Raw genomic sequence first — 26,789 nt, 5'->3', positions numbered from 1 at the left:
CTCTGTACTCAGCCTGGCTGCACTGGTATGTTCTCTACGCATTTAGACAAACTCGACCATGGCTAAATTGAATATTTTAATTTGGAACGCAGGAGGTCTTAACGCCCCACACAAGCGTGCCAGTGTCCTTTGGTTATTGAAGAGAAGAAATATTGACATTGCTCTCCTTAGTGAGACGCATTTATTGGTGGGTGATGTGTCAAGGCTAGCAAATCGACAATATCACGTTATCTCCTCATCCTCAGCCGATGATAAGACGAAAGGAGTCGTCATAGTTACAAGACGTAACCTTGATATCAAAGTCCTGGATGTGTGGTCGGACACGGAGGGAAGGATTACTATAGCAAAAGTTGAGTTCTCTCATAGGAAGATGGCAATAATAGCATTGTATGCCCCTAACACATTTGATTCAGTGTTCTATAATACAATCACGAAGAATATGTTGGAACTTACTGGATACGCTCTCATTGTGGGTGGCGATTTTAATGCGTGCTGGGATGCGGAGATGGATAGGTCCGGGCCCTCTGAAACAAGCGACCAAAAACGGTCCTCTAAGGCCCTCAGGATGTGGGCCCAGGACACTGGGCTCGCAGACCTATGGCGCTTATCCAATCCCACCCTCAAGGATTACTCTCACCTGTCTGCCAGACACAAAACCTTCTCTCGAATAGACTATGCATTCGCATCCCCTAATTTGTGATAGTTTCGACGTCTCATTGGTTCCCCTGGCTCTCTCGGACCACAAGGGGATTTTCCTTGTGGCAACCTTTGGCAGGCTCTCCACGAGAGCTCCCAGGTGGCGTTTTAACTCAACCTTATTAAAGAACGATGATTTCTGCTCTGAGTTCGGGAGTAAACTAGCTGAATTCTTGCAGATCAATGTTGGCACGGTCGATGACCCCAGGGTCCTATGGAACGCATTGAAAGGATTTATCAGGGGTCATGTCACACTTTTCTCCTCCAACTTACGTAAATCCCGATCAAAAAAACTAGAAGGACTGGAAACATTATATGCGGATCTATACGCATCTTTGCAAACTAACTATAGTGAACAACTAAACACACAACGTAAGATAGTCAATAAGGAAATAAACTCCATACTTAAACAACAGTCTGAGTTCTTGATACATAGGACAAGGCAAAATTACTACTTTCACGGCTCCAGGCCTAGCCATCTATTGGCAATGAAAATACGCTCAAATGATCATTTCTCGGATATCCCCTCGATCAAGACGCGACAGGGTACAATCACTACTGATTCGAAAAAGATCAACGACACTTTTAAAGAGTTTTACTCAGTTATATAGCTCAGAGGTTAATCTCGACGACTCTAAATTTGAATCGTTCATTGGCGGGCTTGAGATACCCCACATTTCTGAGGAAGAGGCTAAGGAACTGGGGAAACCGATCACCCTTATGGAACTAAGGGAGACGATCGCTGAAATGCAGAGGGGTAAGGCACCAGGCTGAGATGGTATTCCACCCGAGGTGTATTTAGCTTTCTGGGACCAACTGGGCCCATTGATGCTCGATATGATCAATTACGCTATCGAACAGGGGGAGTTCTCAAGAGATGTCAACATGGCGCTGATTTCTTTACTTCTCAAGAAGGACAAAGATCTCAATGATTGTGGTAGCTATAGGCCCTTGAGTCTTCTCGGGGCCGATTTAAAAGTGTTTGCCAAGGTGCTGGCCCGCCGCCTGCAGAGATTTATGACGGTATTGGTACACTGCGATCAAACTGGTTTTATCCCGGGGCGCCTGGCTGCAGATAATCTTAGGAGGCTGTTGCATGTAGTCGATAACAGTAAAGACAATACAGCTCCGTCCACTGTTCTGTCTTTGGATGCCATGAAGGCGTTTGACAGACTAGAATGGTCATACCTGTGGAAGGTACTTGAGGTCATGGGTCTGGGAAAGAATTGTATTCATATGATTAAAGTCCTGTATGCCTCGCCGTCGGCAATGATACTGACAGGCAAAAACTGTTCCACACTTTTCCCAGTCTCCAGATCTTCTAGACAGGGTTGTCCTCTGAGCCCGGGACTATTCGCGCTTTCCCTCGAACCATTGGCCCAATTTATTAGGCAATCAGAGGACATCGTCCCCATAATGATCAATAATACACCACACAAAATTGCTCTCTATGCGGATGACCTACTGATTTTTATGGATGACCCTTCCCGGTCGGCCACAAAATTATTGGAAATAATCGCCGACTTTGGTAAATTGTCAGGCTTTAAGATTAACTGGAACAAATCAGCCTGCCTACCTCTTAATGAGCTGGCCAAGGTGGTGCGACTACCAGCTGATATCCCCATAGTGGAACATTTTAAATACTTAGGTATAGAGATATTCCCCACGCTGAGTCAAACTACTAAGTACAACTTCACGGGTACTTATGATAAAATACGCCAGGATCTAGACAGATGGTCGTCCCTTCCTAACTCCCTTCAAGCCCGAGCTTCCATAATCAAAATGAACGTTCTGCCTAGGATACATTTTGTTAGCTCAATGCTCCCCCTGCCCCCTTGAATAGACCACTGGCGCAAGGTACAATCGATGGTATCTAAATTTATCTGGAATAACAAACGCCCGAGAATCAAAAGAGCTACTACTCAAAGTAGGAAACAAGATGGGGGCCTCGCAATCCCTGATTTTAAGCTTTATTTCTGGTCCTTCTCACTGAGACCTCTGATGTGCTGGCTAGACCCTGTAGATGCTGTATCTTGGCGCACCTTAGAAGCGGCGGCGGTCTCACCGCTAAGATTGCAGGATGTGGTGTACTCCACTGTCTCTATTTCGAAATGCCGGCTGAGGTATGGACCGATCATAACTCACGTGATCCAAACGTGGCGTAATGTACAGAGGTCGTGTGGGGTTAAATGCCCATGGCACCTGGACTCTCCAATTTTTAATAACCAGCAATTACTTGTTGGGCACAAGCCGGTTAATATTCCTCAATGGCAGAGGGGAGTTCATACTCTGGAGGATATTTATGATAAGAACGGCCTCCGTGCGTTTCAGGACTTGAGAGAATTTTATGATCTTCCAGGCGAGTCCTTTTTTCTTTACCTTCAACTAAGGTCAGCGCTGAGGGCGCATGGCGTGCCGTGGGCTCAAGCTTTGCAACCACACCCCTTCCTCAGGCTCATAGTGGACAGGACGACCTCCAGAGGGTTTGTCTCAGACTTTTATACGCTCTTAATTCAGTCCACGTATAAAAATGTATCATTGGATACAATCTGGCGTGTGGATATCCCGGAGTTGGACCCCGAGTTTGACTGGATGATGTTTGGGCAAATGTGGCATTATCTTCCCGCAACCCCAATCACCAGCAAATTAATTTTAATTATATTCATAGGACCTATCTTACACCTAGGAAGCTATTTGCTATGGGACTGATAACCGACTCTCTGTGCACTTTGTGCTCTCAAAAGGCCACTGGCACTTATATGCATATGTGTTGGGATTGCCCACCAGTGGCCCGCTTCTGGAGGTCAATAACGGACAAACTTTCAGATCTGTGTGGCTTAACTATCCCATTCACAGCTGTTATGCTACTCCTGAACGATATAACGACACTACCTGCGTCCGTCCAACTAAAAAGGGTTGTCCTAGCGGGTGTCACAGCAGCGAAGAAGCTAATAGCAATGAGGTGGAAGGAGCCTGAGAAGCTTACAGTGATTAACTGGTCCCTAACACTATTGGATGTGATTTATCTTGAGATATCCACGGCGCGGGTGATTGGGGTGGGACAGGCAGGTATTGACCTGTGGTTTGCAGCAGCCGAAAAGGTCAGGACCGCCGTGTGCGGCTGAGCGGGGTTGAGGTGCATGTTCGGGTGAGTCCGGGGGTCTCTTGGGAGGGGGAGGAGGAAATGTTTTGTCTGTCTTGTCTTTTGTCTTGTCCTCTTGAGTTTAGCTGGGGATTTTATGGGGGGGCAGCTATTTAACTATTTCTTCACTGTTTGGTCACTTTTACACGGTCTCTGTGAGTCTATGGAACACCTCTACAGGTTTTTGTTTTGTCATGAAGGTTCATTGCTCTGTTTTCGGGTCGTGTTCTCAAAAAGTGGTCCTTGTGGTGAATTGGAGATGTACGTTTTATTAATATAGGGTCACACAGCCGGGAATCGGGGCTGAACACTGGGAAAGACCATTTATTGGATAGTACCCCTTGGATTTAAAATTTAGAAGGTTGAACTCTGTTTTCTTTTCTCTTTGTCTGTATAAATTGTTATTCTGTATTATTATTGTTTTTGTTATTTTCTTGTGAAGTTCTATGTATTGTGATTGTGTTTAATGTGTTGTCTTGTTTCATGTGAATAATAATAAAAAAAAATTGATAAAAAAAAAAGTTTCACTTTCACTTTGAGAGTAGATTTAACCTCTTAAACCCTTTAGAGCGAGCGGTCCGGTACCGGACCGACAATAATTGCACGCCATAAATAGATCAATACATTACAGGCTGTATTAATTAATGTAGCATGTTTTTTTTCTTCAAATGTAGCCAAGAGTAAAGACCCTAACCCTATCAAAGTCAGTCACAGTCAAAGTGTATATTTTCAGCACTATGTTTGTTTACCAATGATTTTAAGTGTTATATGAATACATCAGTTTATAGAAATCTCAGCACATTGGAGTCAGAAACCGGTGGATATTGACACGAGGAAATGGCGCAGCCAAAAGTGGGTGTAGTCTTTTGAAAGAAGAGACCCAGGGCTTTCGAATTTCATAAAACTACAGTACCCAACTCACGCCAGCCCCTGTCAAACTTGGAGCCGTCTGACGTGAAATAATCTTTCAACGTTATTTTTCATGATTATGTCTCATGGGTCGAACAAACCTGAACGTTACCATTTCCATGTTCTTGGTATCTAGGGACATCTATGGACCTCAGGGAATGTATTCCCAGTGTCAGAAATATTGTGTCTGTTACTATGCTTGAGTAAATTGTAATGAACCAAATGAGAATACAAATTATTATTCCGTTTTTCCCCCATTTGTGACGGTGAATAACACCATGCTAACATTGACAAAGTGAGAAACCACTGAGCTCACCTTCTTGAGATCAAGTGTACTAACCACGTCCAAAATCAAATGCTTTAAAGGGGACTGTTGTTTATCGTGCCATCAATCATTGGAATAACTGCCCACTGAACATAAGTAAATTGAATAGTAAAGTGTCTTTCAAATACCACCTGAGAATGCACTAGTTAAATATGTGAGCAAAATATTCTGATGTTGATAATGATGTCTACAATGTTTTACTGTTTTTAGATTATCATTGTTAATTGTGATTGTCATATGTATCTCATGTTGTTATGTTTTGTGTTTTCTGTTGTCTTTCTGTGTGGACCCCAGGAAGACTAGCTCGCCACTTAGGTGACAGCTAATGGGGATCCTTTTAAACAATAAACAATACTAAGACACTTAACCCCTAATTGCTCCCGATGTGCAGGTTGGCACCTTGCATGGTTGCCTCCGCCATCGGTGTGTGAATGTGTGCGTGAATGGGTGAATGTGAGGAACAAACATTTTATAACATTTTAAGAGCACATTTCCCATGTACTGGCGTCCCTCCACTGGGTTCCTGTGCGTTTTAGGATTGATTTTAAGATTTTGCCGTTTGCTTTTAAGTGCCTGAATGGCTTGGCACAGGTGTACCTCTCGGACCTGCTGGAACTTTATGTTCCTTCAAGGTCCCTCAGGTCCTCTGATCAGCTCCTCCTGGCTGTTCCTAAGTCCAGGCTGAAGCTTAGGGGGGACCGTCCTTTTGCAGTGGCAGCCCCAAAGCTCTGGAACGAGCTGCCTCTGCATGTTAGGCAGGCCCCCACTCTGCAGGTGTTTAAATCACGTCAAAACATATTTATTTTCTTTGGCTTTTGGCTTTGACACAGCTTAGAGACCTGCCTTTTTATGCGACATATTGTATATGCTTTATTGTGTGCTTTTTATCTCTGTAAATATTTGTTGTGTGACTTGTACAGCAGGTCAATGTTGTTGTTTTTAAATGTGCTTTATAAATAAAGTGGATTGGATAAGCTGCTTAAAATAGCTCAACTGTGGAAATATAAATCTAACCCATGTGCCAGTAAGATAGAATGACATAGTACCGTACCGTTGGATTCCTCAAGATCTCAAATTTGTAGCTTAAAAAAGAAAAGCCATTTTAAAGCCAGCTAATCAAACAGCGGGATATTGGTAACAAATTAAACAATGCAGATATATCGGTGATAAGCCAATATTGACCAATAATATTGGCAGACTATATTCTAACTAAGGTTCTAACTAAAACTGCTATACTTGGTGTCAAAACCAGAATTTCTGTTCATTCCTTAGTCAGAGTTATAAGCACTTTTGTAAATTACTCTTAACCACATAACGTGCACCGGGACGTATACGTACGTGCTCACAAGCACTTGCACGCAAGTCACGGCACTTTGCGAGCGTCTAACGGCTCAGGGCTGCATTCTTCGCTGAACATATAATATACCGATCGAAATATCTATTTGTTGCTGTTCGAACGGCACCTCACTCGACCAAATCCGTGCCTCGGTTCTTGAGTTACATGACGATATGTCAGGCGAGCGTCTTTTTACGCACCGCGCATCAGATGACCACCCCGGACTCCAGAACTGAAAATCATCAATGATTGGTCAGCGTTGTAGCCAACGAGTGTACCTTTCCAACGATACAGGTGAAAATAAGGGAACTAGTTGAATCTTGACAAGCGAAAACCAGAAGTGATTCAGACTTCAGAACGCACGGCTGTGAAAGAGGAAATGGATTTTGGAAAGCTTTTTTTTTGTCTCGGTTTTCTGAACGGATCTTTATAAAAATGTATGTGGACCTGTACTACATAAGACTTCAGGCTATGGAACCGCAGTGTTTTCCAGCTTATACCTCTATACTGGAATATTGGAATATGGAATCTTGCAAGTAACTACTACAGAAAAATGTGAGTACACAAGTTCAACTCAAGTTCAGACCTCTGTTACTCCATTTCATTAGCACTAAAAGTGATTTTCCTTTTTGCATTAGTAACTTCAGAATGTTATCTTTCAAAAGAGACCAGGCTCATGCGTGTGCTATAAGTACTGTATAAAGTATAAAGCTAAGCTTTGCAAAAAAAGTATGCAGTCCTCAAGTTCAAGTAAATAAATGGCCACTTTTCTGGGTGCCTGTTAACACTTTGATCGCCATGGTTCAAATTCATAATTTACCATCCCTAGCCAGCTCTATTTGTCTATGGAGAAGTTCCCCTTCTTTGCAGGGCTATAACTTTTTAAATTCTATTGCTAAATTGCCATTATTATGGCCCATTCAATGTCCTATATCCATTGTTCAGGGTGTAGCAACGATATACCTTTTCATTCACATATTCATACTAAAATATGGTCTAAAGTATAAGTATGTTTTTATCGTTTTCTGCAGCTTTCTCCAGAACTTGATTTATAGCTCCAAATGCATTATATTGATGATCAAATACAGTTTGGTAGCGATCGTTGCCAGATGAAAAATTTCAACTGGAGGTACTTCTAGAAGTTCCTACGTATCATCTGATATTGACCGGATGGGCGAGGGGGCGTTTATAATTCCGTGGGCAACGTTATACCATTCATCTAGTGTGGGTCATATGATCATCAGATCAGTTAGTATAGAATACGTTAGAAAATAACGCTGGATCTTACCATATCTTCCTCGCGCCGTTGGACGATCAGCGTGGAGTAGACAGTTTTCGATTATGGGATGTTGATCCTGATGAACCATTTCCAGGTTGTATAATACTATATACGTCCAAATAACGTTGTTTATTGAGATAGGGCGAGCGATTGATTATCCAGTGTGTTGAGATGGAGTCCGGCTACCGATCGCGAGTGACCGGACGGATTATGGATGAGCACTTCCTGTTTGGCGCGCCCCTCCCTCTTGGCCGATCTGCCGATCGGCCACCAGATGGTGCTCTCGAACCGTTAAGACAGTTGAGTGGAGCTCACCAGTACATCTCATGTCTCGGGAGGAGAAATATGATTTCGATCACAGATTTTTTAATTATTGATATCAAATACGAGTTACGGCGTCTTCGGCAGAATGAGCATGGCGAGGAATGACGTCTAAACACGTCATCGGCGATTAAAGTGTTAACCCTTTGGGTGCCGTTAACGTAGAACTATGCTTCTGTCGCCCAACCGTTGAGTGCCGGAAACGTAGATCTACGTTTTTCTCACGGAATTTCTTTTAATCGCTATTGCCATTCATATTCAGCGGGGCACCTTGTGCATACTGTTCTGAGTGTGTCTGAGCTGGCAGACGGTCTTATACCGCCCTCTAACGCCTTCAGCCATTATTGCACCCCATTAGAAACGGGGTTCGTTTATTTTCTCTACCGAGCTGCGGCGTGGGGGCGGGTCCTAAACACTCTGGCAAAACAGACGCTTGTAGGGATGGTTTGGACAACTGACCCCGCCCGCCCGTTGATGTGCAATGCCCAACAACATCTGAGACAGGATCGCTGTGGATAACTGGAATGGCGATCAGATAATTGGATTATTTTTTTTGCATTACATCAGAGACCAGGTAAGGACTCTATATATCCAATCTTGCGTTGATCTGATATTTTCTTCCCCCGCGATTGAAGCTGTCTGTGTGTGCTGTGTGTGGCTGTTTACCGTTGGGTGCAGGAGGGGAGATAATAATGATAATCTAGCGTTGATTTCAGGAAGATTCGATAATCAGGCGTCTTTTTCCTGGAATTACTCAGAAGCACCCAAACTATATTCATATTCAAAACGGTATAAAACGGAAATGTACAGATGTTTTTTGCACGTTGACCAGAAGCAACTCACTGACAATCGACAGCGTTATTAGACCCATAGCTATAATATAAAATATAGGTTTAGCTCTACAAACAAGGTGAGCGTTTACATGGGGTTAATGGACGGCAAGGCCAGATGCACTTCCCGGAAGGGGCGTGGCACTCAATGTGTTAAAGGGGAACTATTTTACTATTTCTTTCACTATTTGGAACAGTTTATGGAACACCTCTGTAATTTTTTTTTTTTTTAATTCATTGTTTTGTATTTCTAATCAAGTCCTCAAAAACAGCATTTTTCTACCTGAAGATCTTAAGCTGTTTTGAGGCTGGGCTCCTAAACCACTGTGTGGCCTTCGAAGCATCTGGGACATTAAGGTCGCTTTCACATATAGTTTTGGAGGACTCTGTGCGGTTCTGGTGGTGAAGTTGCAACATTGTTGCATTCTTCATTTGGTTCGCCTGCGTTCACATAGCAATCTGTCAGGCGCACCGAACTATCTGAACAATGTCACACGGTCGAAAAGGGCGCTCGTCTATTGGAAATGTGTGTGTGGATGCGAGCCCGTGTGTGTGTGTCTGTGTGTGGATTGCGAGCTCTGTCTGACTCCAGATCAGCGGAGGCGAGTTGTTCTATTGAAGCCGATTACCACCATCCTCTCGCTAAACAACTTGTACACCACGTTGTTATATATATATAATAATAACAATATAATAAGCCGCGTTTTTTCTTCCTTCTTCCCAAGATGTACAGTTAGATATATAGATATATAGATAGATAGATTAGATAGAGAGATAGATGCAGTGTGCTTGTTTTGCATTGAATGCTGCGAGCAGTGGTAATATAAGCACTTCCTATATTTGGTTCGTGTTTGGTCCGATGAAGCGAACCGAGACCTACGTTTTCAGGCGGACCAGAGTTCGCCTGTTTGGTCCGGCGGACCGAGTTCGACCGCATTCACACAAACCCGAAAAACCGGACTATCGAATTCTGGTCCGATAATCCGGACCAAACAGCCCCTGTGTGAAAGCGACCTAACATGCAGCTGTTTCTCCCTGACATCACAAATCATCACATTTTCAGATGACTCAGTTCAGTGAGGGTGAATATTGTGAGAGGAGAATTGGAAGAATGCACCAATATGAGAATTAGAGACATAGATCATATTAATATAAGTCCACATAGCTAGGAAACAATGCTAAACACTGAAAAAGGCCATTTATAAGATAATTCCCCTTTAACACTTTGAGTGCCGGGACACGTCTTTTCACGTCTTTGCTGGCCATGCTAAAGTTGCCGGGGGACGCTGTACAGCGTCCTTATATCAATATTTCAAAAATCTGCGATCGGATTCATAATGTCCCTCCGCTGGCCTGAGATCCACCAGCAGGACCCACTGAGCTCTCTGGCGGTTCAGGAGCGCCATCTGGTGGCCGATCGGCGCAATCGCCAAAACAGGATGTTGAATAGAGGTTGTCATGACGACCGTAGTACTTCCGGGCACTCGCTATAGTTCATGTGACTCTGGCTCGTCACGCTACACGGTGATCGATTGCCAATAACTCGATAAACAACATGATTTGGACGTATATACCATTATACAAGCTGGAGATGGACCGGGTAAAAATATATCCCATAATGATAAAATTTCTACTCGACGATGATCGCCCAACGGCGCGCGGAGACTGGGGTGAGTTTCAGCGTGTAACGTTACCGTCTTCGATAATAACTGATATTATCAACATTTGACCCACATTAGATGATTGGTATAACGCTGCCCACGGAATTATAAACGCCCCCTCGCCCATCCGGTCAACATCAGATGACGTGTAGTAACTTCTAGAAGTACGTCTAGTTGGAATTTTTTATATCGCGCTGATTGCCATCAAACTGTATTTCATCATCAATATAATGCATTTGGGGCTATATATCACGTTCTGGAGAAAGCTGCAGAAAGAGATGAAAACATACTTATACATTAGACCATACTTTACTATGAATATGTGAATGAAAAAGTTTAACGTTGCTACACAATGAACAATACATATAGGACTTTGAATGGGCCCTAATAATGGCAATGTAGCAATAGAATTTAAAAAGTTATAGCCCTGCAAAGAAGGGGACTTTCTCCATAGACAAATAGCGCTGGCAATCTATGGTATATCATTAATTTAACCTTAGGCAACCAAAGTGTTAAGAGGTTAAGTTAAAACTCCTTGCTAAGAGAGACTCAGAGTATCTCAATGTTTGTGAATATGGACCAAGGAATACATTTTTTGTTCAGTTACTGTCAGCTGTTGTCATCAAATCAGTAAAATAATCATTCATTAACACATTGACCGCCAGCACCAGGGGGTGCTGATACCCCATTCATCGCAAGGTCTTTATTCAATGGATATAGTTTTAGACTGTGACATTTGCGAGTGCTTAATATATATCTTATATTATATCTATGAGTCTAATAACGCCGTCGGGTCTCAGTGAGTTGCTTCTAAAAGCGGCACGGTGGTGTAGTGGTTAACACTGTCGCCTCACAGCAAGAAGGTCCAGGGTTCGATTCCCGCTTGGGGACCAGGTTTCCATGATGCCAGGTGGGGAATCTCCCAGGCCTTTCTGTGTGGAGTTTGCATGTTCTCCCCGTGCTCGCAAGGGTTTCCCCCCCGATAAGATAAACCCAATGGAAAAACATGCACAACAGATCGCTAACGTTGTGGCGTCCTTGACGAAGACGGACAGGAGCACTTGGATTGGTCCCCGGGGCGCGGCTCACGTTGACGCCCTATCTGCTCCCGGCTGCACACAGGACAGCGGGATGGGAAAAGTGCAGAGAGACATTTCATCGGCGACTCAGTGTGTGTGTGTGTTCCTGTGGGTCGCCCATCTTGCGTGTGTGTGTTAAAACTGCATGACAAATAAAGACTTCTAGTCTAACAATTATTATAGTCTTGAATAGAGTATGGTTTGGGTGCTTTTCAGTAATTCCAGGAAAAAGGCAAGAAAAAGACGTTTTACTGTAATCCAGTCATCACGTTGTAATTTTTCGGCTGATTATCTAATCATCCTGAAATCAACGCTAGATTATCATTAGTATGTCTCCTCGTCCATACATGAAATGACCGTCGTAGAGGGGCGCTCCCCCCCCAACGCAGCCAGCGGTAAACAGCCATACACGGTCCACACATATAGCTGTGATCGCGGTAGAAATAAATGTCAGATCAACGATCAAATTTATATATAATCTTCTTACCTTGTATCTGATGTAATGCTAAAGAGATAATCCAAATATCTGATTGCAATTCCAAATAATGCTGGTCCGCACCACACTACCGACCGGTTCACAATGACGGGCGGGTGGAGTTACTGCTCGATGCCACCGTTGTATAGAACTGAATCCCCGCCCACCCGGCTCAGATCGCCTCATAAAACACACCAACCCATTTTCAATGAGATGCAATAGCTCCGCCTGGCAGTAGAGGGCGGTGTTGACCGTCTGCCAGCTCAGACAGGCTCTGAAGAGGATACCAGAGGCTGCAGCTATGAATTATGAATATATAGCGAATAAATTAAATAACGATCCCAAAAACGAGTTATCACTGGAGCTAGCCTCCCAGATATCTCCACAGTCTTCACCTCTCGCTGCCTACGTCGTGTGAATAACATCTTACAGGACCAGTACCACCCAGCACACCATCTTTTTCAACTGCTGCCCTCTGGTCGAAGGTATATATCCATCCAGTCCGGAACTAGCAGACTGACCAACAGCCTCTATCCACGGGCTGTCAGACTGCTCAACGATCAACATCAACTTGCCTTGCCCCCCCCCCCCCCAACCCCCGGTGACATAACTCCCACTTCTCCATTACAACAATAACTGTGAACCGGACTTGCATTGCTGCACTATACACTATTCCATCCATTGCAAGTCAACGCCCCCCCCCCCTCCATCCATTAACTCAACTGGACTGTCACTGTAATATTATTATTATTGAGGACATTGATACTATATTATTATAATTGACATTATTATTTTGCACATGTATTCAGTATGTTTGTATGCCAGTGGTGATGCTCCAAACTCAATTTAGTTGTACCAACAATGACAATAAAGATTCTATTCTATTCTAACTAGTTTCTGGCGCTCAACGCATGGCGGCCAATAACGAGTTAACTCGTTTATGGCGCAGAATGTGTTAAGTCAGTCTTGGAAATGGCAAGTGAAGTCAAGCTACCGTTAAAATTTCCTCTAGCATAGTTCCAAGTCTTCTGTTTGGGCCGCAAAAGGGAGTTAGTGATCGTGATGAATTTAGTCAAGTGATGGAAAAAGGAGATGGATAAAATAGCGACTGTAAGCATTACGCATTAGCCGTATACTAGTGGCAATACTTTAAACATGATGGCCATTTACCTATAACAAACCTGAACGTTATTGCCATTCATTAGAACAGTTAGTTTATCTACCTTTCTGTGAACGTCTAGCAAAAAACGGTGTTGCAATCTGATGAGAAATGGCGGAGAAATTTACATTATAAAAAAATAACTGTACTTACAGTAGATTTCGTTCACAGTTTTTGCTGCACGCCTGGTGACACTAAATCCAGATCCAATTTTTCATGTCTGGTCAATTTTAGCATGGTGTTATTCACCGTCAAAGATGAAAAAAGAAAAGAAAAAAAAAGAAAATTGATATTCTCCTTTGGTTCATTACAATTTAGAATAGAATAGAATAGAAATCCTTTATTAATCCTGAGGGAAATTCGGCACTACAGATCACTCACATTGAACAATAAACATTTAGGTAGTCAATAGGACTAAAATAAGAATAAGAATATAATATAAACAAATAAGAATAAAATAGAACAACCAATAAAATACGGTCCGGGATATACATTCTGGTACATTCTAAAATCTTAAATATAAACTATACAGCCAAAAATATACAGTAATAAGTGTAAAAATGTACGTGTAAAGTGTAAACATTGTAAAGTGTCCAGGAAGCTTTGGCCAGGCTGTACGGTCACCCTGTGCTCAGTGATGCAGCACTCAAGCATAGTTCTTGAATCTTGAAAGCCTCAAGCATAGTAACAGACACAATATTTCTGACACTGGGAATACATTGTACTTTTAGGCACATTTTCTCAAAATATGGCTAGGGCTGAAGAGGTTAAGTGTTTAAGTAGGGCTGTCAACGAATATTCTATATTCAAATGAATAATCGACTTGTAAAGAAAAAAGAAAAGAAATTATAATATTTGATTGTGAAAAAAACCTGCCCCCGGTGGACGTGGGCCTGAATGCGCAAATAATTGCCCAACACACCCACTAGGCCTACAGATGGGGCTGGTATTACCATAGGGCCCTAGTTGGCTGGGCCCAGTACCTACCCTGCAGACGGCACAGGTGAACACTAGTGCAGCCATGGCTGCCGTCTTCTGGTCATGGCCCTTGCCCTTCTTCATCTCCGCCTGCTTCTTGGCATTCTTCTGCTGCGACTGGAGCTTCTGGTGACCGCGCGCCATGCTGGCCAATAGGAAGGACAGAAGTAGCACAGGCTTAAGTAGGGCTGGGCGATAAAACAATAACGATAATTATGTGATATATTTTTCTTCGATATAAATATGAAACATGGTCAATATTTTTTTCATTATTAATGCCAATTATAAAAGTTTTATTGTTATACAGTTCGTGTTCATGTGTACTTATGCACGCTATAGAAGCGATCTGAAAAATATATTCTCTCATTTCCTGATCAGCGCGCACACACACACACGCTGATATATAGGTCAAAACAGATCCGATTACCCCAAGACTGGTAAAATAAATTGCTTACCTCAGATCAGATGTTATCCAAAAAGATTATTCCAATTCCTGATCGCCATTCCAAATATCGATCGCGTTTATTGATTCAGCGTTGGGTACTGTAAATATGTATTCCACGCGTTTTCCGGCTCTGCGATCAACTTGGGTCTCTTCAGATGCCTCGCCGGAGAAGTAACATGAGGAGGCTGGACCCCCCCCCCCCCCCCATCAGTCTAAACCAATGGGGTGCAGTTACACAGGGAGAGACGATAGGGGGCGGTATTTTCCCAATTGAGCTCAGAGAGTCTGCAACACTAGCGTGAGGCTCGATTGATGAAATATGAATTCAAATCGCGAATAAATAAAAAAATACGACAAACAAACGCTATATAGCGTAGGTGGCACTCAACTGGCGGCCTGAACTAATGACAAAACACGTCCGTGGCACTCAAAGTGTTAACAACGACCAGGACCCACCCTCGCCAGGTTTCCCACCCGCTAACACAGCCAATTGTGTTAGTATGGACGGTCGGCCAACCCGGAAGCACCACAGCTGGATTCGATCCCACTGTCTCTGTGGTGGTAGACAGACGCTTAGTCCGCTGCACTACACGGCCGCCCACAATAAAGAATATTCTTTTTTGTATTTTATTTTTTTATAATTTTTTAAACAAACATGTAACTGAGGGGTACAATTCCCTGACTGTATTGATAAGTATGGTATTATTAAACCACTACCGCTTGTACTTTAACTTCTGGCCATCCAGTACATGATATAGATATGATGAACACTTTCCCACCTGATGAAACGAAGTCCACACAAATGTATAAATCAAATATTTTATATAGCAAAGGGTATATACAACGTTCACTTAATGACATTTATGATTTGAAATGCACTTGTAAGGCAAATGAGTATTCGTAGGTAAATCAACATTGAATGTCCAATCTCTGGTTACGCAGGGAGCAAGTATACAACCTGGTTCTTTAGGGAACTATAGCGATGGTACTTAAATGATTATAGCTGGATACACTAAAGGGGGGGTCCCGCTGGTTGTAAGTCAGTAGGGGGGGGGGGTAGGAGAGCCGCTGGCGGTATCCCATCTGGCCGACGATTTCTTGGGAGAATTCAGAGTGCTGAACACGGTGCCCACAGAACCTCGGTCCGCAGATGAATACAGCTGGGCCCTCTGGTGGACGGTAGCTGCCGGTCCACAACGAAGAGACGTGAGGCGACCTCACTCGGGGTAGAGCGCCGTCTCACCTGGACTCCTCTCGGGGGGGTAGTTCCAACACTCAGCAGTGTTGGCCGTTATCCATGGCATAATCAAAGCACCCAAAGCACGTAGATAATCCAAGCCGTGGAAGGCTCGCCGTCGTCCGGGTAAAGTAATCCAATGTACAGGTCCACTCGTCCTGGCCCGGAGCTCCTCGGATGCAAGCACCACACGTGGTCTGCTCAGCCTGGTTAAGACTCCAGATAACGTCAGGAACGATGGGGTACTGCTCACTTTATAACTCTAACCGAACGATGCACCATACATAATAGACTATTATTAACTTAATAGAAATACGTCCCACTCGACGGTATAGTGCCAAACTATGACAATTCAACTATTAATCCACACGATGTCTCAATGCCTATTCTGAGGCCAAGTAGGCCTTACTACACCACACGTGCGTCGTGGGTGAGGCTTCGCGTATGTTACTAGGTTGGAGGGTAAAGGACTAATGGACTAAAAAGGAAGTTCTACTTTACTTGCGCCATATATATATGCGCTGTGAACAAATAGTACCATTCGTATTTCGCCAGACGTATTCCTACGCGGAACCGGGCTTGTAACGACATGTTCGTCGGCACGATTGAACTTGAACCAAGGGGCTTGGCTGCTGGCGCCAGGTTCTCGTCCAATGGTAGAATGAAACTATTATGGGCTGTTAGTAGACTAAAGGGATATTCAGTGTATATTGTACAAGGAATATACAGGGGATATCAAACGATATACAAATACTATTAAATATATATCCATAAATAAATATATATATTCGGTTTAATCTGATCCTTCACAACAAAACACATAAACATAACATAAAATTAGATATACAAGCATTAATTAACAGTGCACATCCAATGAAATCACCATTTAAATAAATGTATTATACAAGATATACACCTAATATACACCCTAAGCCTGAGCTGACTACACTGATCTTGCTGAGTAATGTAAGTTAGTTCCCAATCCATTGTATATTTTGGTAATTGTTTGTTCTCTGAATCAATCAGGCTCTATTCACCCTATTGGGTTTGACTTGAGCAGCCTGTGGTAATTAGTCCAATCACTCAGAGTCAAGGCCTGTGTTAAATACAGCTGCCTGTAGCTCACATTGCTCTAAGCCTGAGCTGACTACACTGATCTTGCTGAGTAATGTAAGTTAGTTCACAATCCATTGCATATTTTGGTAATTGTTTGTTCTCTGAATCAATCAGGCTCTATTCACCCTATTGGGTTTGACTTGAGCAGCCTGTGGTAATTAGTCCAATCACTCAGAGTCAAGGCCTGTGTTAAATACAGCTGCCTGTAGCTCACATTGCTCTAAGCCTGAGCTGACTACACTGATCTTGCTGAGTAATGTAAGTTAGTTCCCAATCCATTGTATATTTTGGTAATTGTTTGTTCTCTGAATCAATCAGGCTCTATTCACCCTATTGGGTTTGACTTGAGAAGCCTGTGCTAATTAGTCCAATCACTCAGAGACCAGCCCCCTACAGGTGTGGGACAATATTCATTAGGGATTTAAGTGTAGTCTATCCAAGCGCCAGCAGAGCGCCGGCGACCGACTAAGACAGACAAAGACTTGGAGTTTTCCTGCTGGAGTTTTCCGAGGAGCCAACCGAGTGCATATCTACTGCCCCTCACCTGCCCTCCTCTAGCAGGCCACTCTTTTGTACCTGCTTTTTCTGGTCTTGCCTTGTTAGCTTGTCAACTAACTCGACCCACTGGTTTTAGCTCCTTAGCTAAACCTTCAATCGGCTTCATACACATAGCCTTTAGCAGTTGATCCATAGTACTTCGTATTTTTATTTGTTCCTGCTCTACCTGGTGTAAGCATGGCTATGTGTTCTGTCTGTCCTGTCTGTCCCTCTCTCCTAGAAAGGTTAACTCGGTTAGTCGTGTCCTTGAACTTGAGTCAGGAAAACAGTCAGCTTTAGACGTCTCGGACACTACAGGCTTTTCTAAGGAGCCTCTAGCGAGGTCTTCTTGTCTGGAGAGTCCCAGACATAGTGCTCAGGACAAGGCCTTTGCGCCCAATACGGAGCGGCAGTGTAACCGCTCGGCCTCGGCCTCAACAGCACCTGCTCCGCAACATGATTTTACACGTGTTGCGGGTTCCGGTCCCAGTACGCAGCGGCCTCCACTGCAACCCCGTCTTCCCGTCCTTGTGATTGGCGACTCCATCACCTGGCATATTAAGCTAGGTAAGCCAGCCGAGATCAAATGTTATGGGGGAGCCAGAGCTACCGACATTGAAGCCAACCTGAGATTTCTGGCGAATAGCATAGTCAAGGCAAAAGGTAACCCACATATCCCACCCACTGAAGATAAATTCGACCATATTGTTATACACGTCGGAAATAATGACTGTAGGATGAAAGTCTCTGAGGTCACAAAGATCAACATAGTTAGGCTTTCTGACCTCGCCAGAAAGATGAGTCGGCATCGAGTAATCTTCTCTGGCCCCCTGCCTGTAAACCGGCATGATGATGAGTTCATGAGTAGGACAGCTTCTCTACACCGATGGCTGGAAAAATACTGTAAAGAACAGGGCTTAGGGTTCGTGGATAACTGGTCCTCTTTCTGGGGGCGCCCTGGCTTGCTGAGAAAGGACGGCGTGCATCCTAACATGCAAGGCGCCTCTCTCTTATCTCGCAATATAGACAAGATTATAGCTTCGGGCTGACAGCCACCCCACAAGCATGCCAGGGTGCAGGCTCTTAGCGAGCCTGCTAGTCATGCTAAACCGATGGAGCCTGCCAATCCTTATACCTTTCTTGCTCGGTCCCTCCTCGACCAGGCTCCCCACTCCTCTCTTTCTATCTCTACCCTTAAACCTGTATACCCAATCAAAACTAGAATATCCCGTTACGCTCCGCTTTACCCAGCTCGTCCTTGTGCGATAAACCATGCCAACTTAATTGCGATTAAACCTACCCGCATGGCTGAAAACCGCGCTGCTAAGTATACAGAGTGTGTGAAGGTTGGCCTTATCAACATCCGCTCTCTGCCAACCAAAGCTCTTTTGGTAAATGAACTGATAACAGACCATAGTCTCGACCTATTGGGCCTCACTGAGACATGGCTTAAACCTAATGACTTTCTGCCCTTAAACGAGGCCTCGCCCCCTAATTTTAGTAGCTCCCACATCGCACGCACCTCCAAGAAAGGAGGCGGAGTTGCTCTAATTTATTACTCTAAGCACAACTTTACATCCGACGCAAACTGTAAGTTTTCCTCGTTTGAGGTGCTCCTGTTGCATCCCTCTCCACCCAACAGAAAGTGTGGCGGTCTGATTCCTACCTCCACTGCATCCTTTGTAATGGCTGTCCTATACCGCCCCCCAGGCCCTTACACCCTCTTCCTAGATGAATTTTCAACTTTCATCTCTGAGCTTGTTATGCGCTCAGATAACATTTTAATTGTTGGTGATTTTAACATTCATTCCAACAAAACTCTAGATCCCCTAAATAAGGCTTTTACCGACATCATTGACTCTGTCGGTCTCATTCAAATCGTTGACCAACCTACTCACAGTGGTGGGAACACCCTTGACCTAGTCCTAGCCCGCGGTCTCACTGTGTCAAATTTGACCGTCTCCCCCTATGTTCCTGCTCTCTCAGACCACTACCTCATCAAATTTCAAATTGATCTGACGGTTTCTCGCCCAGACAGTGTAGAATCCTACATGAGCCGTCATATTAACGCCTCAACTGTCCCAATTCTAGTTAACTGCCTACCAGACACCCTCTCTCCCTTCCTCTCTTACTCTGGCCCCCTTGATCTCTTTACAGACAAACTAAATGCCGCCCTTCGTAGCACGCTCGACATTGTCGCTCCCCTTAAACCTAAAATTAAACGTGCTCCGCAAAAACTAACTCTCTGGTTTACGGAGGAAACGCGCTCCTTTAAAAAGGCTTGTCGCAAACTTGAACATAAATGGCGTTCGACCAAACTCGAAGTATTCCGCCTCGCCTGGAATGATAGTTTACGTAACTACAAAAAGGCACTCTCACTTGCCAAAACCTCATATTTTTCCAGGCTCATAAATGAAAACAAAAACAACTCAGTTTCTGTTTGACACAGTTGCAAAACTTACGCAGAAACAACCAAGTGCCCTAAACCATGCGTTCTCGGCTAACGAATTCATGACATTTTTTACCAAGAAAATTTACCTCATTAGAGATGAAATTGTTGCTTTACTCAACAATCAGAGTCCCTCCCAACCTTTGACGGGCATTCCCCCTGACTTTGATTCCAGTCATACGCTATGCTACCTTGAAAACGTCTCACTTAGTGCCCTCTCTAAACTGGTTGGCGCGGCTAAACCCTCAACCTGTCTGTTTGACCCTCTCCCAGCAACTCTCATCAAAAAACTCTTCCCAACTCTAGGCCCTGCCCTACTCAATATCTTCAACACCTCCTTGTCTACTGGCGTGGTGCCCCTGGCCTTTAAATCAGCCGTCATTAAACCACTACTTAAAAAACCGAACCTCGACCCTCTAATCTTGAAAAATTACAGACCTATCTCCAATCTTCCATTCCTATCCAAAGTGTTAGAACCAGGGTTAGAAATTAACATTTTTTTTCAAGGGCTTTTTTTGCCCCCCTTAATTGATTTTCGGGGGCTTTTTTTTGTATTTCGGGGGCACTGCATTTTTATGATAAACGGTAGGGGTGGGACGGTTCACAAAATGGGACGGTTTGGTTCGTATCACGATTTTGGGGTCACGGTTTTCAGTTCGATATATGTTAATTTTTATTAAAAAAAAATTTAACACTCAAATCTAAACATGCTTCTCATTTATTAAAAATAAAATAAAAGGTTTACAGTGTTTACAGCCTTAAATAATGTTTGGCACACAAAGACCGAACTGACTGAAAAATATAGGCTACATTTGTCAAAGTATTAACTTAACAAACAATATGCTCAGCCAGCACTAGACTTTCCTTTCTTTAATATAAACACACAAAAACAATGTCAACCATGTTTAAATTCCCTGATTGTCAGTTCTTAATGGAAAGATTCGTTTTCTGCTTGAAATTATTATGTTTCTGTCTACATTTATTTAGACTAACATTATTTAAATATTGAGTGCAACTGTGGTGGATTACGTAATTCGGTGAGTTGGAACTATCTATGGGTTGGCGCGGGTCCCCACGGACATTTTAGCTTCACGGACCACCAGTTCAGACAATGTTATCAGCTCCGGTAACGTTAGGAGGAGACGTTCTAACATCAACATGCAGTGGAAAAGCGGCAATAGTCCCGGTTGGAGTTAGTAAAACACAGTTGTATGTTAGCCTTCTTGGATGTTGAATAAACGCCTATCATTGTCTTTAAACACCCCGCCTCTCAGACTCCCATTTCCTCCTCTGCTACACGGTGACATTTCATTGACTACAGTATTAGCTTGCGGGCTGCGTCGGGCTACCATAGTTAAAACGTGCGTTGTGTTTACAAACTCCTAACGCTATGGCAAGATGTGTGTAGGCATATGTAATGTTAATGGCTATGTTTTTAAAGTCGTAATGAAGATTGATTTATATTGTGCGTGCCATTTTTACACAAACTGACTAGCACCTGGCAGCTGGCTGCTGCTGCCTGCAGCCAGTGCAGAACACCGGCTCCGCCAAATAATTTTTTTTTATTTGCGCGTCATCTGAACCGTACTCCCACAGACGCTCCATTACCGGATAAATATATATATATAATTAGTAAACTGTCGGGGGCATTAAGTGCCCTCCTTAACTGATTTTCGAGGGCATTTTGTCCATTTTCAAGGGCATTATGCCCCAAGCCCCCGTTAATTTCGAACCCTGGTTAGAACGGATCGTCGCAACGCAACTTACTGACCATTTATCAAACAATAATCTTAATGAATCATTTCAATCTGGCTTTAGAGACTTACACTCCACCGAAACGGCGGTTACCAAAGTCACAAATGACTTACTGCTCTCTCTTGACTCAAACCTCACTTCTGTGCTCTTATTGCTTGATCTCAGTGCAGCCTTTGACACTATCGATCACTCGATTCTTCTAGGTCGGCTTGAGAATCATGTTGGCATTCGGGGTCTCGCACTAGCTTGGTTTAAATCCTATTTAACTGATAGAACACACTGCGTGGTCTATAATGATTTAACATCTGAGACCCTCCCAGTGCAATGTGGTGTCCCACAAGGCTCTGTCCTGGGCCCTTTGCTATTTTCGATTTACATGCTACCCCTCGGCGATATCATACGCAAATTTGGCATAAACTTTCATTTTTACGCTGATGACACCCAATTATATATACCTATTAAGCCAAATGATTCCTCCCAACTACAAAACCTTGAGGCCTGCTTGCTTGCCGTCAAAAAATGGATGTCGCAAAACTTTCTACTCCTTAATGCAGATAAAACTGAGATGTTAATTGTTGGCCCCCCAAACCACAGAGGCCTGTTTCAGGACATCTCCCTCAACTTTGATACCTGTCATGTATCCCAGAGCTCCACCATAAAAAACCTCGGAGTCATTTTTGATTCCTCCCTCTCATTTAATGCACATATAAAAAATGTCACCAATTGCATTCTTCCATCTTCGTAATATCGCAAAAATACGCCCCATTTTAACTCTGGCTGATGCTGAAACCCTGATTCATGCTTTTGTCTCATCACGTCTGGACTACTGTAATGCACTTTTTTCAGACCTACCTAATTCAAGCATCAAAAATCTTCAACTCGTGCAAAATGCGGCTGCACGGATACTAACTAGAACTAGAAAATTTGATCACATCACACCAGTTTTGTCCGCCCTACACTGGCTTCCTATCCAAGCCCGTTCTGACTTTAAAGTGCTACTCCTCACCTACAAAATTTTAAATGGGCTTGCACCGCTCTATCTATCCGATCTCATCTCCCGATACTCGCCCGCTCGTGCTCTGCGCTCACAAAATGCGGGGCTTCTATCGACCCCTAGGGTTAAAAAGAAATCCGCCGGCCACAGAGCCTTTGTCTACCGCGCTCCCTACCTGTGGAACAAATTACCTGCCGTCATCAGGGGCGCCTGCTCTGTCGAAGCTTTTAAATTCCTGCTTAAGACTCATCTTTTCTCTCTCTCCTTCAACCTACCCTGATCTCACCTGGTCGGGGACTGACCTTTAGATTAATCTGTCTAGTTTAGTTAGGGTACAGGGTACTACATGGTACCACAGAGTACTACATGGTACTACATGGCACTACAGGGTACTACAGGGTACTACATGGCACTACATGGCACTACAGGGTACTACAGGGTACTACAGGGTACTACAGGGTACTACAGGGCACTACAGGTACTACATGGCACTACAGGGTACTACATGGTACTACATGGCACTACAGGGTACTACATGTCTGCTCTTTTGCAGCACCACAAACATGGGAACTCTCTAACTCTTCCCCCCCCCCCCATTCACCACTACTCTCGTAGTGGTGACCGGAGTGCCGGATGTCCCGCGATGATGTCGGGGAGTTTGCGACCCTCTCTGCGCCGCCCCCTATCTCCCTGTCTCCGGCTGTCCCTGAGCAATGACCGGAGTGTTGAATGTCCCGTGACTAAGACGGGGAGGACGTGACCCTCTTTGCGCCGCCCCTGTGCCTCAAATAGATCCGCTATCAGCTCTATCTTTAATCTTTCAAAATGTTCAGTTGCTATCGCTATTAGCTCTATCTTTAATCTTTCAAAATGTTCAGTTGCTATTGCATGCACTCCTCTGTGTTTCACTACACACATGAGTGCATGCTTACCAACTGTCCGTCTGCAACACTACTATCACCAACCTAGGATGGCTTAGGCTGAGGTTACACCTTTCGTATCATCTTCGTATTGTTTTCTTATACGCATCGCCGCGTATCGCCGCGACGTCATGCGCCTCGAGTCACACTTTCGTTTTTTTTTCGTTTTTGTCAGCCAAGCACACTGATGTAGTACACTGCCAAAGCAGTAGGTGGCAGTAGGTGGCAAACATGAAGGCAATTTCAACCAATCAGAACGAATGTGCCAATACACTTCCTGGAAGCTCCAGCAAAGAAAATGTCAACAAGGCAGGCGCCTATGCCGCGCCACCATCTTGCTCAATGCAGCAATTCTTTTTTCAGCAAAGCCTAATAAAAGTGCAATAAACAAAACGGATACATTCACTGTGTGTTCTGCCTGTCATTTGTTGATGAAACAAAACTAACATCAACACAAGTGACCACCAAGAGCGGATAGTTTAGGCTAAAAAACGATCGGTAGCATTGTAGCATTGTTAGCTCACGCTACTTAGCCAGCATCAAAACTGATGATATCGCGAGCTATCAGTAGTTAGATAACATTAGAGACAACGCTGTGTGTATTAAACAAAGGTGAATAGATGACTGGGCCATTTTGTTTAATGCTTGTTAAGTTGAAAGAGGAACTCTGAGCTAACAGGGTCTGAATCCTGATAGCTCACGTTAGCCAGCTCATGCAATCGGTAATGCCAGCAGAATGAATGGATGTAAACTTTATTTAACATATTGCATATGGGTACAATACAATACGGCTCAATACAAACAATTGTTAAGGGAATGCAGACTGTTGTAGCTTGGACTGGGGTCCTTATAACAATAACTTGACAACACACGGAGCTCTGTCCCAAACACACACACACTGTACACAGGAAGGGCACGCAGATGGTATCTACTGCGCATGGGCGTTTTCGCAACAACTGCTCCGTGCTGACTACACGCTGTATTCCTGGCGTTTTTTTTGCGTATCTCCAAACGCAAACACAATTTTGCGTTTCAGCCGTATCCACAAAAAAACGCCAAAAAACGCGTTTCTGTGTAGATAGGACATGATACGTCGTCAAAAACGTATAAAAAAACGCCAGGAATACACTAGTCTAACCTCAGCCTTAGAGTAGACGACAGAGTACAGCAACTTGCAATGGGCCTGGTCTACAAGATACACTACACGACCAAGGTACCCATGTACATGTCAAAATACTTCCCAAAGGTCAGTGAATACCACGATCACAACACCAGAGGGAGCTCCACAAATCATGTAAAACCCAGATTCGGCTCAAACAAGGGACTAAACACGTTTCGCAATTATGCCACAACAATGTGGAACGCCCTACCCAAAGCTGTAAAGGAATGTGAATCACTACCCACCTTCAAAAACACTCTCAAAGAACACCTACGGGAGACTGCAATTCAAAACTGGCCCCTACAAATGTCCTAACCCAGTTGTACAATAAAGACCAAGCATGGCTTTGTCAGTATTCCAATGTACCCACCCCCCCCCCCCCCCCCCCCACCTCCAATGTACAGCCCCACCCAACCCCACCCCACCTACCCAACCTCCTCCAATGTACAGTTTCTATGTCAAATGTAGGTCAGTATTCCAATGTACAGTGTCCCCCCCCTACCCAACCCCCCCCCCCCCCCCCCCCACCTCCAATGTACAGCCCCACCCCACCTCCCCAACCTCCCCCAATGCACAGTTTCTATGTCAAATGTATACACTCTTTTTCTGGATTTTTTTAGTATCACAAACAGTACTGTATTTGAAAATCTGGTATGTCACAAATGTATAGATGTAGCAGTACTGTCTATCTGTATGTCGTGTGTGTCATATGATGAATTGAAAATAGAGGACCCTGATGGAAACCAGACGAAAGTCTTTCTCAGGTCTGCATCCTCTTAACAATTGTATGTATTGAGCTGTACTGTACTGTACCCATTCTGCAATCTGTTAATACACTTTTCAATCAATCAATCAATCCCTAATGTCCATCATAGGTAGTGTGATCCATAACTTTGGTGCATAGTTTGCAAAGGCTGCATCCCCGATTTTCCTTAGACTGTGGCTTGGATCATGGATGAATGAATGAATGAATGAATGAAAACTTTATTTAACAGATTGCAGAATGGGTACAATACAGTACGGCTCAATACACACAATTGTTAAGGGGATGCAGACCAGAGAAAGACGTTTGTCTTGTTTACATCAGGGCCCCCCATTTTCAATTCATAGTGACATCTGGAACCTTCAATAGACAGTAGTAGATGATCGCAATGTTCTAGGAGGCACATAGTTGACTAGAGAATTTGCAATGTAGCTTGGTCCTGTTCCATTTAGTGCTTTGTATAAGGAGTATTAGACACGTACCAAGCTAAAGACATGCGGACATGCGACGGATGGAATGCCAGCCGACATTAGCAGCATTGAAATAGACAATAGTCAACAAGTTAATGACTGCTAACAAACTGGCGTAATGTTACTCTGCTCTCCAAGCATCTCAGTGAACATGACGTAACTTATCTTCTACGAGAACAGAACAGATCGCATCGTAATGTTAAAGTTAGCACGTTAGCCAAGGAGCAGCCAGTCAGCTGTATGTATGAGCAACTCTAGACTTACGTTATTAGCTTAGCTAGCTTGCATAATATGGCATATAATGTGGTTTGTTTGTATTTAGCTATACTGGGGCATTCTCTACAAGGTTGTTGTCAATAATAACCTTCTCACATAGCATCTTTGGAATAGTAAACGTACGTAACAGTTATCTACCTGTTGACTTGGAAGACCGTTACTAGATCCACTCCCAACGGCGTCCTGCTTTATTGTGGAACTGGACTCTTCTTCTTGGTGAATGATGGAGTAGGGGGTATCTGCAGAGCCGCAGAGCCAGGCTGGACGGGTTGGAGGCGGGGCTTCGTGGTCTGGACAAGTATTAGTGGTCTCATCTGGACAAGTATTGCGGATGAGGGGGGGGGGGGGCTCTCTCGCTATTTGTTGGAGTGCGCAATGTGTATGCGCATGCGTGTGGACTGGAGCATGTGAGAGTATAAAGAGTCAATTTTTTGAAACCCGTCCAATCTTTCGCCGTCGACTAAAGACTCACTACTTC

General features: G+C 43.9%; 1 protein-coding gene across 1 annotated transcript in view; it reads right to left on the bottom strand.

Annotated features, from left to right (window-relative positions):
* Window positions 1-26,545, bottom strand: part of LOC311227354 (zinc finger protein 706-like) — a 31,563-nt gene extending 5,018 nt beyond the window's left edge. The window contains exons 1-2 of the mRNA XM_084312970.1: window positions 26,450-26,545; window positions 14,200-14,335 (exon numbers count right to left, since the gene is read on the bottom strand). Of these exons, the coding sequence (XP_084169096.1) occupies window positions 14,200-14,334 (135 nt within the window). The 5' untranslated portion in view covers window position 14,335; window positions 26,450-26,545. The remainder of the gene's footprint in view (window positions 1-14,199; window positions 14,336-26,449) is intronic.
* Window positions 26,546-26,789: the final 244 nt, after the last annotated feature.

The sequence above is a fragment of the Notolepis coatsorum genome (assembly GCF_963971535.1).
Source record: "Notolepis coatsorum genome assembly, chromosome: 4".
Lineage (NCBI taxonomy): Eukaryota > Metazoa > Chordata > Actinopteri > Aulopiformes > Paralepididae > Notolepis > Notolepis coatsorum.
Note: the sequence above shows the minus strand (reverse complement) of the source record. Positions and strands in the feature narration are given on the sequence as shown.